Source organism: Oncorhynchus tshawytscha, linkage group LG08 (assembly GCF_018296145.1).
Source record: "Oncorhynchus tshawytscha isolate Ot180627B linkage group LG08, Otsh_v2.0, whole genome shotgun sequence".
NCBI lineage: Eukaryota > Metazoa > Chordata > Actinopteri > Salmoniformes > Salmonidae > Oncorhynchus > Oncorhynchus tshawytscha.
The window spans coordinates 28,774,951-28,793,935 of record NC_056436.1 but is presented as its reverse complement, the minus strand read 5'-3'; the positions used below and the strand labels follow the sequence as shown (position 1 = coordinate 28,793,935).

Here is an 18,985-nt window from a genome sequence, read left to right as displayed (position 1 = left end):
TTTTCTTTTATTTAATTGTAGTCTTCATTCTGTTTTCATAAAATGCTGTTTCCTTTCCAGTGTTTGGTGTCTGTGGGTCTGGACTCCAAAAACACCATCTGCGTGTGGGACTGGAGGAGGGGCAAGGTGCTGGCAGCGGCTCCTGGCCACACTGACAGGGTAACTATACAACACCATCCTCCCCTCTCTGTCCCAAGCACCAGGCCTAGATCAATCTCTTCAATTACTGTAGTTAGAAATGCAGCCAGGAAGGAGCGGCAGCCCAAAGGAGACGCACATGAACAAGTTAGGCCTGATTGACGGTTAGCATTTCAGACTCTGTCTGAAGAGACGCTAAGCTAATGGAGTAGAATTTTAAAAAGATATGTATGCTGCTGTGTTCTTTTTTTACTCAACCAACATACACACAAAGACTCACACAGACAAAGGCATACACACACTGCCACACCTTAAGTTTTTGTGTGAAGCCTTGTACAATGACGTTAATTGAGGATGACATCAAAAGTGTTGTAAACTAATTTGTTGCACGGTATGTTACGCATTTAGTTGTACATAGTTAAACTTACCATGTGATCTTTCCCACAGATATTTGACATATCATGGGACTTGTACCAGCCAAGCAAGCTTGTTAGCTGTGGTGTCAAACATATCAAGGTACTGTTTAAATCAAGGTTAAACCTTACAAAACTGGCTTACTCAAGGCCCTCAGCTGTCAAGGTGTGTTTGGATCTAGAATTGGTTGGATATTTAGCACACACAGATACTTTCCTATATATAGGAAAGTATGTGGACACCCCTTCAAATGAGTGGATTCGGCTATTTCAGCCACACCCGTTGCTGACAGGTGTATAAAATTGAGCACACCGCCATGCAATCTCCATAGACAAGCATTGACTGTAGATTGGCCTTAATGAAGAGCTCAGTAACTTTCAACGTGGCACCGTCATAGGATGCCACCTTTCCAACAAGTTAGTTAATCAAATTTCTGCCCTGTTAGAGCTGCCCTGGTCAACTGTAAGTGCTGTTATTGTGAAGTGTAAATGTAGTAGGCCACACAAGCTCACAGAGCGGGAGTGCTAAAGCATCTGTCCTCGTTTGCAACACTCACTACCGAGTTCCAAACTGCCTCTGGAAGCATCTTCAGCACAATAACTGTTTTTTCGGGAGCTTCATGAAATGTGTTTCCATGGACAAGCAGCCGCACACAAGCCTAAGATCACCATGCACAATGCCAAGCATCGGCTGGAGAGGTATCGTCGGCTGGAGAGGTAAAGCTCGCCGCCATTGGACTCTGGAGCAGTAGAAATACGTTCTCTCGAGTGATAAATCACATTTCACCATCCCAGCAGTCTGACGGACAAATCTGGGTTTGGCGGATGCCAGAAGAACGCTACCTGCCCCAATGCGTAGTGCTAACTGTAATGTTTGGTGGATTAGGAATAATGGTCTGGGACTGTTTTTCATGGTTCGGGCTAGGCCCCTTAGTTCCAGTGAAGGGAAATCTTAACGCTACAGCATACAATGACATTCTAGACACATCTATGCTTCCTTCTTTGTGGCAACAGTTTGGGGAATGCCCCTATCCTGTTTTAGCATCACAATGCCTCCCTTCACAAAGCGAGGTCCATACAGAAATGGTTTGTCGAGATTGGTGTGGAAGAACTTGACTGGCCTGCACAGAGCCTTGACCTCAACCCCATCGAACACCTTTGGGATGGATTGGAACGCCGACTGTGAGCCAGGCCTAATCGCCCAACATCAGTGCCTGACCTCACTAATGCTCTTGGCTGAATGGAAGCAAGCCCCCGCAGGAATGTTCCAACATCTAGTGTAAATCCTTCCCAGAAGAGTGGAGGAGGTTATAGCAGCAAAGGGGGGACCAACTCCATATTAATGTCCATGATTTTGGAATGAGATGTTTTCGACGAGCGGGTGTCCACATACTTTTGGTCGTGTATGTTGTACATAACCAGTCTGATTATCAGAAGGTATGATGTCTTACTAGCATAATGTTTTCAGAAGGTATGAAGTCTTACTAGCATAATGTTTTCAGAAAGTTCGGCAAAGAATTTAACGGTAATGCTCTCCTTTTCTCTCTATCTTCTTTGCTGAATCATGATCATATCAAAGCCCTAAGTGATATATGCAAATGACTTTTATTCTGGAGTTTATGACTATTAATCCATAACGTAAGTAGGACAGGCAATGACTCATAGAATTCTCTCTTTTCAAGTTCATCTCTATTAATGTGGACTGCAGAGGAGGAAGAATTTCTTATTTTTAAAGGAGAATTCAGCCGTGGCTATGATACTCAGCTGTATGGACATGTTTCCCTTTCAGTTCTCCACATTCAGCTTTACATTTCTCTATACAAACTACTGTCTTCAATGAAGCACTCATATCTCTGCAAACACCTTGTATTAGATTCACGGTGTTCCCCTTGAATGGTCATTAAACACTTTTCCCCAGATGAAATTTAGACCAAATTGTTGTCTTGAGATTAGGTATCATATCACAGGGAACTTCTGCGTTCATAAAATATTATTCATTTAGTTCAGTGTGCTTCTGTGTTCGATTGTGTGTTCACCATTGGGATAGGAATTGATCTACCTTATCTGTAATATGGAGGTGCTGTCCTCTTTGACATATGTTTAGTATTTCTTATGAGACGTGGATCTCAATGATGACTCTCCATCCTCTTTGCCTGGTGTCTCCCCCACCCCTATCCCTCATGATAATACCTCCACTCTCCCACAACCCCACACACGGACCCCAGTGCAGCAAACCAATCCCCTCCTCTCTCTCTCTCGCACGCCCGTGCTCTTTCTCTCCCTTCCCCCTCTCACTCTTTTTCCCTTTCCATGTCTCTCTCTCTCTTTGTCTTTCTCTCCCTCTCTTTCTATCTCATGATGCCAAGGCAATCCAGCAATCGTCCCACATAATTCCCGAGCCTTTACCCTGCGGACCGTGTGACATCTGCTCCCCAGCCCTGTGCTCACTCAGCGATTATAGCACTCAATGCATCCAGCAGATTTAGCCCCAATAATCCCCTCACCATAGTCCCAGAAAAACACAGTCTCTGGGACTGTCTGCTGCCCCCACTTCAACACAAAAGACAAGAGGGAAGCAAGAGGATCCACCATTAGCTAAAATCCTTTTGCCATCAAAAGGTCATTTGATTTGGCTTTGACTGTGACATTTGCTTAGCAGCCCTGTGCCTGGGACTTGCAGACACGCACACGTCTGGCTGTTAGATGATTAGTTGTCCCCCACGATGAAGTCTGGGAGGGGACTGTGGTTCTGTCTCCGTCCGTTGGTACATTAGTACATTCGTACGTTAGTCACAGACAACACTGGCCCAATTTTGACAAAACTTGGGTGAATGATGCTTCTTGCTGTAGAGATCCGGCATTTACACAATTATACTGATTGGCCAGAAGGTGGCAATATAACAAGATATTTAAAATATCTTTAAAAATCACGCTCCTCACCCCATTTGACCTAAAGTAATTTGGTACGTAGGTACCTCTCCTCACAAGGAACACATTTCCCTCAGGGATCCCTCAGGGATCCCTCAGGTCCACCATGATTGACTTTCTGCTATTCAGAATTTTGTGAATTTTTCTGGCACAAATCTTGATATGTGGCATCTGGACAAAGGTCTCTCAAGGCAATATTTTCCAGACGAGTACCTAAAACGCCATTGACCAATAAACATTCATGTGGGTGTGGTCTGGCATATAAATCAGTCAAGGATATTTGTATTGTAACATAAATGTGTACACATGTTGCAAACACTGTTTAGACTCAGCATGTGCAACAACATTCATACTGACAACACGGTGGTGCTATAATGGACACATGTTTATATCTCTTGATCTGTTTGACTCAGAGTGATGAAATTTGGTACACATGTTCAGGGATATTAATCTAGCTAACCAACACAATATCTCAGACACCGATGGCCCGATTTTTACAAGATTTGGGTGAATGATGCATCTTGTCATAGAGACAAAATTACACTGATTGGCCAAAGGGGGGTGCTGTGGTAATCAACTGTATGTATGCTAGTCACACGCAATATTACAGACACCACTGGCCTGGTTTTGACATTTGTGGGGGACGACATTTTTACTGTTGATTTAAGGAGATCCTTAAATGGTCTTTCACCATTTGCACTCTGTTTTCCCTTCATGAGGGTGGCATCCAATGTGCACATACACACATTCCTATACACATTAGCACACTAACACACCCATTCTGTGCTGAGCTGTTAAGGAGCTGACCTGTTGCACCCTCTACAACCACTGTGATTATTATTATTTGACCCTGCTGGTCATCTATGAATGTTTGAACATCTTGGCCATGTACTGTTGTAATCTCTACCCGGTACAGCCAGAAGAGGACTTGCCACCCCTCCAGAGCCTGGTTCCTCTCTAGGTTTCTTCCTATGTTCCGGCCTTTCTAGGGAGATTTTCCTTGCCACTGTGCTTCTACATCTGCATTGTTTAGGCTGGGTTTCTGTATAAGCACTTTGACATCGGCTGATGTAAAAATGGCTTTATAAATACATTTGATTGATTGAAGGAGAACTTGAAATGTTAAAGATATAGACAGGCAGAAAAGAGAGGCAGTCATGTGAAGAGAGATGTTAAGCAGTAGGGTGGGAAGATTTCAGAGTCTCCTCCAGCAGGACCCTGACATAGTGGTGGAAAAAGTACCCAACTGTCATACTTGAGTCATTTTCGGACTATATTTCTAGTTACATTCAAAATGTAACTAGTACTTTTGGCTGTCCGTGAAGTATATGGAGTTAAAAAGTACAATATTTTCTTAAGGAATGTAGTGAAGTAAAAGTAGTCAAAAATAGAATAGTAAAGAACAGATGCCCCCAAAAACTAATTAAGAAGTACTTTAAAGTATTTTTACTTAAGTACTTTACACCACTGCCCTGGCACAACTCAGTCAGCAAGTATCATTACACTGAGTCAGTCAGTCATTGCTGTAAAATGAATAATAAGCCAGTCAGTCAATCAGTTCTATAATGCTCAGTCAAGGCGTCAATGCCATGACATTGAGAGTCACTGTGGTGGTTATGAGTGGCAAGCAGAGAGGGGGAATGGTGTGGGGGGGGTTGGTGCCTGCCTGCCCTGACTGATGGATTACACCCTCTCAACTTTGATAACATTAAAAGGCTTTCCCTGGAGAAGTGGTGCAGGAAGGTTCTGTTGTGCACGTGGCCATGTTACTGATTACTGACATTCTTCAGATCCTGGGCTGGGCACTGTTAGCTAGAGCATCCTCCTCTCTTTTCCCTTCATCTTCTTTATGACTCATTGTGGCCAGCCTAAGTCTTGGCTGGGGAGGATCGTCTGGTCTTGCTGCTCTCTCTGCTTTTAAAGAGAGTGGTTTTACTTGTTATTCTTTAGCAGAATTGAAGTGTTTCCGCTGTCACTGCGGCTCTCTCTCACTCACACTCTCTCTCACTAGCTCAGTCTCTCTCTCGCTCTCTCTCTCTCTCTCTCTCTCCCCCCTCCTTTGGTCTCATTATAAACCCTCCAGCCTCTCGTCTCCTCTCAGCAGTAATTTAGAGCAGTGAGGGGATTAGCCGCGGCCTGCGTGTCCCTGTCTTATCAGACCCAGGCAGGCAGGGCCAGCCAGGCGCCCACTCGAGCCGCCTCCATTCCCACTGCCTGCCTCCACAACCACACAACTCAACACGACCTGCCCTCACGCCAAGCACCCACTCTCTTCCTGGGAACGACTTTCTGGCTTGACTTCCCCAACAGGATTAAGAACATCCTCCCCTGTGGTGTCCCAGGACCTCAGGCTGTGTAGTGGAGCTGATGATGCTGGCCTGTGATAATCAATCCCTCCTGTTAACACACTGGCCCTCTCTCCCTCAACAGTGTTAGTGATGCTCTCACCGGCTGGGCTGGTACCAGAGTTCATCCCTGGATCCTATCTTAGCTCTACAGACGTACAGCTCTCTTCTCGTCTGATACGTAGGACACACTACACTGCACTTAGTACCCTCAGTGTTGGGATATTGCTACTATCTACATCAAACTCAAAGGTTGTTTGGAAGTTGGTTTACTTAAAGCCTGTATGTATAATGCATCATGATTACACCTGTAGGCATTTTACAAATGAACAGAGATCCAAGCTCTAGCTAAAGCTAGGGGGATAAACATTGGCATGAGAGACATCCTCCTAAGGCAGGAAATGAAAAGGGCTGTCATGTTCCAGCTGCTCCCTTTGACGAGGGCATCTCTCTGTGCTCTGACACGTGTCACGGTGCCAGTGTCTGGGCATAGGAAACCCAACACACACTCAACTCTTTCCTTTGATCTCCTCGTCAAGCAGACAAAGCGGCTCTCCGCTTTATGGAATTTGTCCGCGGTCTGGAATGTGCCCGTGCATCCCAATGACCTTGTTCATGAAGTATGGTGGGCCTGGGCTTGATAGTGACCGGTGGTGGTGGAGACTGTGTGTGATGGTGATACCTGCCCTGAGGCAGGGTGTGTCTGCATGCTGATCAGCTGATTACAGCTCTGACCTCCAGCGTGGGTTCACCACTGTGGACTTGGTGAGGGATTTAGATTTTAGTTTGTGTATGGAGATGGATCTGTGTGTGTGTGTGTCTGGGTGTGTGTGCATGCAAATGGAGATGTTACATGTAGTTAAGTGCGCAATGTGATCCCAGTGTTTGTCTTTGTCATTTTGTATAGACCTTGTACTTTACAACATTAAACTAATGTTCACAAGTTAAAATGCTGCAGCCTTGTTTCCATGCTAGATCATGTTTTTGTATGATATTATTAATGTATGACTCTCAGGTAGAATGAGTTGGTTGATTTATTTATTAGCCACCCTGTTAAACTCAGTCTTCTCTCCGGTCTCCCCTGTTTGTTTCTGCGTTCAGTTTTGGAGCTTATGCGGCAACGCCCTGACCCCTAAGCGAGGAGTTTTTGGCAAAACGGGAGATCTCCAAACCATCCTCTGCCTGGCCTGTGCCAGAGATGAGGTCACTTATTCAGGTGCCTTGAACGGTGACATCTACGTCTGGAAGGGCATCAACCTGATCCGGACAGTCCAAGGAGCCCATGGAGTAAGTGTGTGTGGTTGTTGGTTCTAACTTCAGATCAGCTTTAGTTCTGCCTCACTTCCTGGTGGTGTCTCTTGTTTATGTGTCACCCCTGTCAGTAGTGGGATGTAGTTTGGGGAATGCTAAGCAGCAGACTCTTCTCAAATCAAGAGATGTCATGCTATACAGCTCAGGCTTGCATTCTGCTACAGCCCCCACATGTCTGTCTGCCTGCCTGCCTGCCTACACCCACCTTAGTGCTGACCAGTGGATGATTAAACAGGTCATCATCCATGTCCAACTCAGCCACCTGCGACTGATCAACTCCTCCGTCTATACAGCATGGTTTATTTAGCCTGATGCCAGCATACAAGAGGACCGGTTTAGCAGGGTGACACCATGTCATGTAGCCTCTTTGGCTCTCTCTTATTTTCCTCAGTGAAATGAATCAGCCGTTTACTTCTCGGGATGAAATGATATCTGTGAGTTCAACAGCTGCATGCAGGGCTGGAGGGGTGGGGGAAGGGCCCTCTACGTTGGTCCATGTCTGTCCTCTACACTCCAAGCAGTCTACTTCAGTCACTGTGTTGCACAGCAGGTGGCCCCCGGAGCCTGCCAATAAGTTAGGAAAAAAAACAATGGTTCGAAGGCTTTCTGTAACGCACCGTTGTGTTATCTCTTCGCGCAGCGGCTAGTTTCTAATTGTGAAAGCCTTGTCAGACACGTGTCGGCTGCAGCAGGGCTGTCGCTAGCTGCTGTACCGCTGGGCTGTCTTGTTCATTTGTGGTGCACATCCCCACTGACAGACTGTCTTTTCTTCCAGTCTGGGATTTTCAGCATGAATGCCTGTGAGGAGGGCTTTGCCACCGGGGGCCGGGACGGCTGTGTCCGGCTGTGGGATCTCAACTTCAAACCCATCACTGTTATCCATCTCAGGGAAACAGACCAGGGATATAAAGGTGACATGCAACTCCCTCATCTACTCTCCTCTTCTCTAACCCCACACAGAGCCAGTCCACAGGATGCCAATGTGCACTGAGTCGTTAAATGAGCCAGTGTGTTCTTCTCATGCTGTTTGATAGTACAGGCCTTTTTTGTATGCCTCCTAGAGCCCTTTCTGTTACATCTAGAGGATGTATTCTAGGGACTAATAGTTGTTTCCTTTCTTCCTTCTTTGGCTTGATTTGTGGTCTTGGGCCGAACTGTAGCTAGAGGTGAAACTAGTGGAGGTGGGTAACAGTGAGCAGGACACTGGACAATCAGAGTACTACCTCTGTTCTTATGTGTTGTGTTGTTCCACTCCCCCTTATTCAGCCCAAAGTCTTATTCTATTACTCGTATACATATGTATGTATGTACAGTATATGAATATGTATGAATATACTGTATATAGCTACCTCAATTCCTTCTTACCCCAGAGACCGCCAACTACACTGTCTCCATAACAACTAATAGACTGTGTAGTCCTCTTGTATTCCTTCTGTCTTGTTCTGTTTCTAACAGCCACTCTGTGTGTAGGTGTCTGTGTGAATGTTTTTATTTATTAACTGTTTGTGCGTGTGTGTGTGTTGGCAGGGTTGTCAGTGCGCAGCGTGTGTTGGCGGGGAGATCACATCTTGGTGGGCACCCAGGACAGTGAGATCTTTGAGGTGGTGGTCCACGATCGCACCAAGCCCTTCCTCATCATGCAGGGTCACTGTGAGGGGGAGCTGTGGGCGCTGGCAGTGCACCCCACCAAGCCCCTGGCCATGACCGGCAGCGATGACCGTTCAGTCAGGTGGGTGACCAAGCACAACCACTGTCAAATCCTAGGATTAGTTTATGCTCATTAGAACTACAGTATCCCTCCCACAAATGCAGTTACCCTCAATGATCTGGTGTGTCCAAAGCAATGTATACATACAGGTACACATATTCAGGTACTTATATGGTTCATTAAGGAATTGGACCCACATGAGTACTTACAAAGCTGTCTCTCCCTCTGTCTCTGTCTCTGTCTCTGTCTCTGTCTCTCCCTCTGTCTCTGTCTCTGTCTCTCCCTCTGTCTCTGTCTCTGTCTCTCCTCTGTCTCTGTCTCTCCCTCTGTCTCTCCCTCTGTCTCTGTCTCTCCCTCTGTCTCTGTCTCTCCCTCTGTCTCTGTCTCTGTCTCTCCCTCTGTCTCTGTCTCTGTCTCTGTCTCTGTCTCTCCCTCTGTCTCTCCCTCTGTCTCTGTCTCTCCCTCTCCCTCTGTCTCTCCATCTGTCTGTCTCTCCCTCTGTCTCTGTCTCTCCCTCTGTCTCTCCCTCTCCCCCTGTCTCTCCATCTGTCTGTCTATCCCTCTCCCTCTGTCTCTCCCTCTGTCTCTGTCTCTCCCTCTGTCTCTCCCTCTGTCTCTCCCTCTGTCTCTCCATCTGTCTCTGTCTCTCCCTTTGTCTCTTCCTCTGTCTTCCCTTTGTCTCTGTCTCTCCCTTTGTCTGTCTCTCCCCCTGTCTCTCTCTCTGTCTGTCTCTCCCTTTGTCTCTGTCTCTCCCTCTGTCTCTCCCTCTGTCTGTCTCTCCCTCTGTCTATGTCTCTCCCTTTGTCTCTATCTCTCCCTTTGTCTCTTCCTCTGTCTGTCTCTCCCTTTGTCTCTCCCTCTGTCTCCCTTTGTCTCTTCCTCTGTCTCTGTCTCTTCCTCTGTCTCTCCCTTTGTCTCTTCCTCTGTCTCTGTCTCTCCCTCTGTCTCTCCCCTTGTCTCTCCCTCTCTCCCCCTCTCTCTCTCTCCCTCTGTCTCTGTCTCCACCCCTCTCTCTCTCTCCCTCTGTCTCTCCCTCTGTCTCTCCTTCTGTCTCTCCCTCTGTCTCTCCCTTTGTCTCTGTCTCTCCCTCTGTCTCTCCCTCTATCTCTCTCTCTGTCTCTACCTCTCTCTGTCTCTCCCTCTATCTCTCCCTCTGTCTCTCCCTGTCTTTGTCTCTGTCTCTCCCTGTCTTTTTCTGTCTCTCCCTCTCTCTGTCTCTCCCTGTCTTTTTCTGTCTCTTCCTCTGTCTCTCCCTCTGTCTCTGTCTCTCCCCCTCTCTCTCTCTCCCTCTCTCTGTCTCCACCCCTCTCTCTCCCTCTGTCTCTCCTTCTGTCTCTGTCTCTCCCTCTGTCTCTCCCTGTCTTTTTCTCTGTCTCTCCCTCTCTCTGTCTCTCCCTCTGTCTCTCTCTGTCTTTTTCTGTCTCTCCCTCTCTCTATCTCTCCCTTTGTCTCTTCCTCTGTCTCTGTCTCTCCCTTTGTCTCTCCCTCTGTCTCTGTCTCTCCCTCTCTCTCCCTTTGTCTCTCCCTTTGCCTCTGTCTCTCCCTCTGTCTCCGTCTCTCCATTTGTCTCTCCCTCTGTCTCTGTCACTCCCTTTGTCTCTTCCTCTGTCTCTGTCACTCCCTTTGTCTCTTCCTCGGTCTCTGTCTCTCCCTGTCTTTTTCTGTCTGTCCCTCCCTCTGTCTCTGCCTCTGCCTCTGTCTCTGCCTCTGTCTCTGCCTCTGTCTCTCCCTCTCTCTCCCTCTCCCTCTATCTCTCCCTCTCCCTCTGTCTCTGTAGAATATGGAGCCTTATAGATCATGCGCTGATAGCTCGCTGTAATATGGAGGAACCTATCCGCTGTGCAGCTGTGAGCACGGACGGCATTCACCTGGCGCTGGGCATGAAGGACGGCTCCTTCACCGTCCTACGGGTCAGGTGAGTACAGGGCAGAGGTCAAAGGGCACATCGGATTTTTTTCTGATTAGCTTGGTATGAACTTCATGTTAACTTCCTTTTTTTTGCAATTTCATTACTCATGAACAATATGACAAGTTAGTGGATGCTTGGATACTCAATTTGATTAGAGAATGGTTGTTTCTTATTTAAAGAATATAGTGAATGACCTTTCCAGTAACGTCCTCCCGCTCCACAGAGATATGACAGAGGTGGTCCACATCAAAGACAGGAAGGAGGCCATCCATGAGCTGAAGTACTCTCCTGACGGAGCTCACCTGGCCGTGGGCTCCAATGATAACTCTGTGGACATCTACGGCGTGGTGCAGAGGTACAAGAAGGTGGGAGAGTGCATCGGCTCCACTAGCTTCATCACACACATGGACTGGTCCACAGACAGCAAGTATCTGCAGACCAATGACGGCAACAGAAAGAGGCTCTTCTACAGGATGCCAAGTAAGTCTGTCGATGAGATGTCTCAGCATGTCGATAAATGACACTGTGAAGAGCCTTATTCTCTATGGGAAGGGAAGTGCACCGGCTAAGACAGGATTTCTCTTGTGTCATTTCTACACTGTTATGAATGATATTTTACAGCTATACGTGTCATGTATGCCTTGTAGGGCTAGGGTTGTGACGATCGTGGAATGGTGGGTAACGGTTAATTGTCATTCAAATGGCCATCTTTGACAATGAGCTACTACATATAACACAGCCTTGGTGACACCCCTGGCTCAAAAACAAATGGTTTTGACTGCTTGGAACTTTTGGAAATGTAGCTTCTCCTCTCGACTGTGCCGTCCTGTTGTAATATGATGAACAACTTGATCAACTTCATGTAAAAATGTTCAGCTGCTGTTGTGTAAACTACTGTGTATCTACTTGAAAATACATTTGAATCCCTTCCCCCTTCTAATATGAATGTATTGAGACGATTATGATGTTTATTCTTTTTCGTTTGGTCATAATTGACGGTTACACAGTTATACGATAATTGTGCCAGCCCTACATATGGCCATGAGACAACATTGTCATGATGACTCGTGTGCTGCTCATTTGATGCTTTAGTTGCACATGATGGAGTTATTACTGTCTTTCTGCACAGGTGGTAAAGAGGTCACCAACAGGGAAGAGCTGAAGCTGGTGCAGTGGTCCTCGTGGACGTGTGTGCTGGGCCCCGAGGTCAACGGAATATGGCCCAAATACTCGGAGATCAATGACATCAACTCTGTTGACGCCAACTTTAATAATCAAGTTTTAGTAACCGCAGATGATTATGGATTAGTGAAACTATTACGGTACCCGTGTGTAAGAAAAGGTGAGGATTTCCATGGGTTCCTCTATTCATGGATGTGACGTTGTCAGTTCATGCATTCACAAATTAACCTGGAACTACTCTTCTCTCTATCCCAGGTGCAAAGTTTAAAAAGTATTTAGGTCACTCTGCCCATATAACCAATGCCAGGTGGTCACATGACTACCAGTGGGTGATAACCATTGGTGGAGCTGACCACTCAGTGTTCCAGTGGAAGTTTGTCACAGACAGAAAGTCGAAGGAAGCTCTTCACATAGCACCTCAAGGTACGTCGCTGTCCCATTTCTATTACTGCCCCGGTTCTATTCTATAACATCACTCCTGCTCAATGTGAATATGACTGAAGTGCAGCGAAGTCTGTGATCCTTCCCCTTGAATGATGTTCCTTATCCCAGCTAAAAGCTTTCCACATCAGCTCATAGAAGAGCACTTTTGTGTTTGTGTACAGCACCTACAACCTTGTCCTCGTTTGTAAGTCATGTTTCTCAACTAAATGGTCTCAGACAGAGCGGCGCTGCGCTTTGTCAAATGAAACCACACACTAACTGCCTTTCCATTTAATTTTCCTAATGGACCAGCGAGTACCGGCCTGGCAGTGCCAGGGCTACTCACTGCCTGGTCTTGGCACGGCCAACCGAGTCTCTCTGCATCAGCATTTTTATGTTTCAGTCTGAGTAATAGGGCTGTGGAACGGGGCAAGCAGTCCGCCACTTAGTGGACTTTTAAAAGGCTTGCTTGATGAATATGAGATGTCATCTTCACCCAGCAAACTAATTGCTCTGTGATCCACTTTGGTGTTGGCTAAAATGGTACTCAATACTGGTTGTCTACTAGTTCTGGATTAGTGTGTTTAACCCTATTGAACAGACTGATGTGGGAGCAGCTGGGTGGGAGAATAGAAATGATGTAGTCTTCTTCTCCCGCAGAGACGTTGGGCGACTCCAACAGTGAGGAGTCGGACTCGGACCAGTCAGACGGGCCTGAGATGGACTCTGAGATCGAGCAGGAGACACACCTCACATATCGGCGGCAGGTTAGTGACACAACACCTGCTCTCCTCTCAGATGGCTTTGCCTTTGAAAATGACACATTTGTGAACATTGCATATGAAAAACAATTGATGTTACATTGAGTAAAAACCTGAACAGATTCCTCATGTTGTGTTTCCATGTCCAGGTTTACAAAGAAGATCTACCTCAGCTCAAAGAACTGTCCAAGGAGAAGCACCGTGCGGTGGCCATGAAGAAGAGGGAGAGAGCACCAGGGAGCGGGTTGAAGCTACACTTCATCCACGGGTTAGGACACCTCATTACCATCATCCATGGCAGCACCACATACCATCATCCATGGCAGCACCACATACCATCATCCATGGCAGCACCACATACCATCAAACATCATACAAGCAAGAGATAGATTGTGACTGATATTAATCATTCATTATTATTGATCTCAATAATTGCTCCCTGTGTTGTGGTGCTCCAGCTACAGAGGCTACGACTGCAGGAACAACCTGTTCTACACCCAGACAGGGGAGATGGTGTACCACGTGGCGGCCGTGGGGGTGGTGTACAACCGACAGCAGAACACCCAGCGCTTCTACATGGGCCATGACGACGACATCCTGTGCCTGGCCATCCACCCCCTCAAGGACTATGTAGCAACAGGCCAGGTAGGTAGAACTGCTACCAATGAACTATTCAGAGACAGGGATAGAGTAGCAACCCCTCTCAGGGCCTAAGGGTAGAGAGGCTGACTTCTAAGGGTGCCTTTGGGAGATGGAGGCTCATATGCTTATGGTGCAGAGTAACCAAAGTTGATTTCCTACTGCCAAGACTGTGCTAAAACGATTGAATTGTCATGAATGGGTGTGGAAGTTGCTGTGGATGAGTGGAAGCATTATGTGGAAGCTAATTGTATTCTTCTGTCTGTCCAGGTGGGGCGAGACTCTTCCATCCACGTATGGGACACAGAGGTTATGACACCCCTGTCTGTGTTGAAAGGATTCCACCAACTGGGAGTGTGTGCCTTGGACTTCTCAGGTAATACCCCCAGAGTTGTTTACAGCTGCTTTCCATACACTCTCCAGATAATGTAACACATTGAACACAACAACGATCCATTTTTGCTTTAATCTAACCTGACATTCTCAGTCAGCCATGAAGAAAAATAACTCTTCCTTCACACAGGAGGGGCGAGTTAAAATCTGTGCCAATTTAAGAGCATCGCTCTGAACAAACATGTTACAGAGATAGTGTACTCTGGCAGGCTGGCACATCAAGGAAAAGGCGCTCATCTCTCTCCCACTAATTGGCCACAGACCGAGGCATAGCAGCCATTACATGCCATGGATCATACCAGGGAGCAGGCTAGTTTACTGTTCCTCACAAAACAAGAGTAAATAAGAAGCCTCCCTGTGAATTTTGTATTGAATGAAGTTGTGTTTTGTTGTTCTTACTCAGCGGATGGCAAGCGGTTGGCCTCGGTGGGGCTGGATGACAACCACACCATTGTCCTTTGGGACTGGAGGAAGGGGGAGAAGCTCTCAGCCATCAGGTTGGTACAGTACAGTGGCTGTTATGGCATCTCAGATGAGCCATTCAGATCTCAACAGCCGTCTCCTTGATAGGCATAGACTGGAGAGGTCAAAGGTCAAGATAAGTCCTAGTGGGTTGACATGCTTTAGGAACACTGCGCTCTTACTGATGAAAAACAAGAACAGAGGATGTTTTCTGTTTTCTCTGTGAGTCAGCTCGTGTTATACATGCTGATCTCATAATACTAGTTTTGGTGCAGATTCAGTTTGGTTGTATTCATGGAAATGTGAGATCTTTGTCCACAGGCTATAACCCGGTCAGTAGTCCCTGCAGGATAAATGAGTCATCCAGCCCCACTGATTCACAGATACGTGTCCAGCCATGCAATGTCGAGCATCTCAACCATCCCCTGGCCATTGTACAGTACAGGCTCCAGAGCTGAGAGAACAACAACAAGTACATCAATGCTCTCGATCTAAACCTTCCCTTTAATTCTCTAGACAACTTGAGCACCTCCACTTTAAATGTGGACATTTATATAGGAGGGTTCACTGGTTGATTGATAAAGAGAGGAGGGAGGGGAACCACCCTGCAGACTTTCTGAATAGAGAACACTTGGCCCTGCCAACTCACAGCTGAATGATTAAAGTGTATGTCTGGTACAGATCTCCTGCCCATCCATCTTAACCTGGATCCATCTCAACCTGGATCCATCTCAACCCGGATCCATCTCAACCCGGATCCATCTCAACCCGGATCCATCTCAACCCGGATCCATCTCAACCCGGATCCATCTCAACCTGGATCCATCTCAACCTGGATCCATCTCAACCCGGATCCATCTCAACCCGGATCCATCTCAACCCGGATCCATCTCAACCCAGATCCATCTTAACCCGGATCCATCTTAACCCGGATCCACCTTAACCCGGATCCATCTTACCTGGGTTCAGACTGCATTCACTGTGGGTGCTAATCTCAAATTAAAAGTGCCCATTTAGAAATAGACAATTATGTCAAATCGAAATGGCAATTCAAACGAGCAAACATCCAATATCCAGGATTTCAAAATAGTCATCTAGCATCTATATGGACACCCCCATTTCTCCCAGTCTTTGCTGGTCTTGTTCCTCTATGGCTTTGCACTTGATATTCATAGCTATAATACAGTCCATTGGAATTCCATCAGGCTGGTTAGAGCCTGCGTGCCGTAGCTGTTGTGTACTGTGCTCCCGTGGCAGCTCAGAGACAGCTTGGAGCTGCACTAATCTCCTTTGCAGGCCCTGGTGGGCAGTGCAGTGAGGCGGACAGAGGGAAATGGGGCCTGACAGAGCCTGCCTTGTGCACTGCACTGCCTAGTCCTCAGCTGGGAGAGGAGCATGGTGAGGGGAAGAGAGAGGGGGAGGGGGAGGAAGAGAGAGGGATGGAAGGAAGTGAGTGAGAAGGCTTGAAAGGCATTGAGAGATGAAGTAGGTGTCAGTACTGCTCTGGCCTCAGTGAGCTTGAAAGGGATCGAGAGAAGAAGTAGGTGTCAGTACAGCTCTGGCCTCAGTGAGTGAGAAGGCTTGAAAGGGATCGAGAGATGAAGTTGGTGTCAGTTCTGCTCTGGCCTCAGTGAGTGAGAATGCTTGAAAGGGATCGAGAGATGAAGTAGGTGTCAGTTCTGCTCTGGCCTCAGTGAGTGAGAAGGCTTGAAAGGGATCGAGAGATGAAGTAGGTGTCAGTACAGCTCTGGCCTCAGTGAGCTTGAAAGGGACTGAGAGATGAAGTAGGTGTCAGTTCTGCTCTGGCCTCAGTGAGCTTGAAAGGGACCGAGAGATGAAGTAGGTGTCAGTACAGCTCTGGCCTCAGTGAGCTTGAAAGGGATCGAGAGATGAAGTAGGTGTCAGTTCTGCTCTGGCCTCAGTGAGGGCCATGTAGTGATGCAGCAGCTCAAAGGCCAGTGATTAGGGAGCCATCCCAGAGTGCACTATGCTCCATTGGATCAGACAGGAAAGGCCAGTGATTAGGGAGCCATCCCAGAGTGCACTACGCTCCATTGGATCAGACAGGAAAGGCCAGTGATTAGGGAGCCATCCCAGAGTGCACTACGCTCCATTGGATCAGACAGGAAAGGCCAGTGATTAGGGAGCCATCCCAGAGTGCACTACGCTCCATTGGATCAGACAGGAAAGGCCAGTGATTAGGGAGCCATCCCAGAGTGCACTACGCTCCATTGGATCAGACAGGAAAGGCCAGTGATTAGGGAGCCATCCCAGAGTGCACTACGCTCCATTGGATCAGACAGGAAAGGCCAGTGATTAGGAGCCATCCCAGAGTGCACTACACTCCATTGGATCAGACAGGAAAGGCCAGTGATTAGGAGCCATCCCAGAGTGCACTACGCTCCATTGGATCAGACAGGAAAGGCCAGTGATTAGGAGCCATCCCAGAGTGCACTACGCTCCATTGGATCAGACAGGAAAGGCCAGTGATTAGGGAGCCATCCCAGAGTGCACTACGCTCCATTGGATCAGACAGGAAAGGCCAGTGATTAGGGAGCCATCCCAGAGTGCACTACGCTCCATTGGATCAGACAGGAAAGGCCAGTGATTAGGAGCCATCCCAGAGTGCACTATGCTCCATTGGATCAGACAGGAAAGGCCAGTGATTAGGGAGCCATCCCAGAGTGCACTACACTCCATTGGATCAGACAGGAAAGGCCAGTGATTAGGGAGCCATCCCAGAGTGCACTACACTCCATTGGATCAGACAGGAAAGGCCAGTGATTAGGGAGCCATCCCAGAGTGCACTACACTCCATTGGATCAGACAGGAAAGGCCAGTGATTAGGGAGCCATCCCAGAGTGCACTACGCTCCATTGGATCAGACAGGAAAGGCCACTGATCCTTATTGTTCATATGTGAAGTGATTAAGAGCCCTGAGGGAGGGTGGCAGCCACACTATGCAGATGCACTGTTTACTAACTGCCTTCTAAGTCTATTCCTCTTCCATTTCAGATCCACAGTATTTTTGTGTGAATGGAATTAATGCAATCATTTTTCAGGGGAAGCAAGGATAAGATTTTCGTCATCAAAGTGAATCCATACTGTCCTGACAAGCTCATCACAGCAGGAATAAAGCATATGAAGTTCTGGCATAAAACAGGTAAGAGGCCCCAAAGTCAGACGAGAGTTGACTCGGCAGTGTCTCGAGGAACGGTGTGATGTGTTGTCATGTGAGTTACTGACACAACCTCTCTTTCAGGTGGTGGTCTGATCGGGCGTAAGGGCAACATGGGGAAGACCGAGACGATGATGTGTGCTGTGTATGGCTGGACAGAGGAGATGGTGTTCTCGGGGACATGCACAGGAGACATCTGTATCTGGAGGGACATGTTCCTGGTGAAGACAGTCAAAGCCCATGATGGCCCAGTCTTCAGTATGCACGCCCTGGAGAAGGTACTGGAAGGGAAGGGGTTAACACACTGGCCATTTGAAATGTTAAATAGAGACGTCTCTCTCTGTTTCTATAACTCTCTTTCTTCCTCTCTCGCTATCTCTGTTTCTCTCTTTGTTTGTGCCATTACAATTCTGATGGTGTAGTATTGTCAATGAAGAGAGTACTAGGATTGTATTATTTCAGTCGTCAGTTTTATACGAAGACGCTATGTGAGTGATTAAAGAAGAGAGATTCTAATCTATCTCCTGTTCTCTCGTGACGTTCCACTCTGTAGGGATTTGTGACCGGAGGGAAGGACGGCATAGTGGCGCTGTGGGACAACACCTTTGAGAGATGCCTCAAGACGTACGCCATCAAGAGAGCAGTCCTCGCTCCAGGCTCCAAAGGTAGAAAGACCACCGTTCTCTCATACCGCCACCGTGGAGCCAATCACATTACATACTGGGCTCATAGCTCCAACGCCAATGGAATCATTCAGTGGAAATCCATTTAAACACTCAATCCATTTAGCTTTAATGAAGATGGCTTCCTCTGACGCTGGTTAAAGTGAAGGTCTTTGACGTTATCCTATAATTCACTCTATAGGGTTACTGTTGGAGGACAACCCTTCCATACGTGCCATATCTCTTGGTCATGGTTATATACTGGTGGGGACAAAGAACGGAGAGATTCTGGAGGTGGATAAGAGTGGACCCATCACCTTGCTGGTCCAGGTGAGCGGTTACACAGAGTTACATACAGTGTCATTAAAAAGTCAACTGTCTGTCACAAATGCCACAATGACCAGCACACGTGCCATGCTCCAGCTGTAACTCCGGCCAGCAGGGATGTGTCAGCGAGGTTTTTGCCGTTTGGTTTTGTGGGAGCCAGTGAGATGTCAGTAATGAAGGGGTTAGCTGGGGGGCACATTATTTGG

At 47.3% G+C, this 18,985-nt stretch overlaps 1 protein-coding gene across 6 annotated transcripts in view; it reads left to right on the top strand.

Moving 5' to 3' along the window:
* LOC112256707 (echinoderm microtubule-associated protein-like 5) overlaps window positions 1-18,985 on the top strand; it is a 51,338-nt gene that overhangs the window by 19,148 nt on the left and 13,205 nt on the right. For all 6 annotated transcript variants that reach the window (XR_006083879.1, XR_006083878.1, XR_006083880.1 and 3 more), the window contains exons 3-20: window positions 61-159; window positions 586-654; window positions 6,926-7,111; window positions 7,911-8,046; window positions 8,663-8,864; window positions 10,621-10,758; window positions 10,976-11,232; window positions 11,882-12,094; window positions 12,190-12,357; window positions 13,018-13,124; window positions 13,268-13,386; window positions 13,577-13,763; window positions 14,028-14,133; window positions 14,554-14,647; window positions 17,675-17,775; window positions 17,875-18,068; window positions 18,344-18,455; window positions 18,655-18,782. Coding sequence is in view for 3 of the 6 variants with exons in the window: in XM_024430144.2 (XP_024285912.1) it covers window positions 61-159; window positions 586-654; window positions 6,926-7,111; window positions 7,911-8,046; window positions 8,663-8,864; window positions 10,621-10,758; window positions 10,976-11,232; window positions 11,882-12,094; window positions 12,190-12,357; window positions 13,018-13,124; window positions 13,268-13,386; window positions 13,577-13,763; window positions 14,028-14,133; window positions 14,554-14,647; window positions 17,675-17,775; window positions 17,875-18,068; window positions 18,344-18,455; window positions 18,655-18,782 (2,616 nt within the window). In the remaining 3 variants the exon portion in view is untranslated. The remainder of the gene's footprint in view (window positions 1-60; window positions 160-585; window positions 655-6,925; window positions 7,112-7,910; window positions 8,047-8,662; window positions 8,865-10,620; window positions 10,759-10,975; window positions 11,233-11,881; window positions 12,095-12,189; window positions 12,358-13,017; window positions 13,125-13,267; window positions 13,387-13,576; window positions 13,764-14,027; window positions 14,134-14,553; window positions 14,648-17,674; window positions 17,776-17,874; window positions 18,069-18,343; window positions 18,456-18,654; window positions 18,783-18,985) is intronic.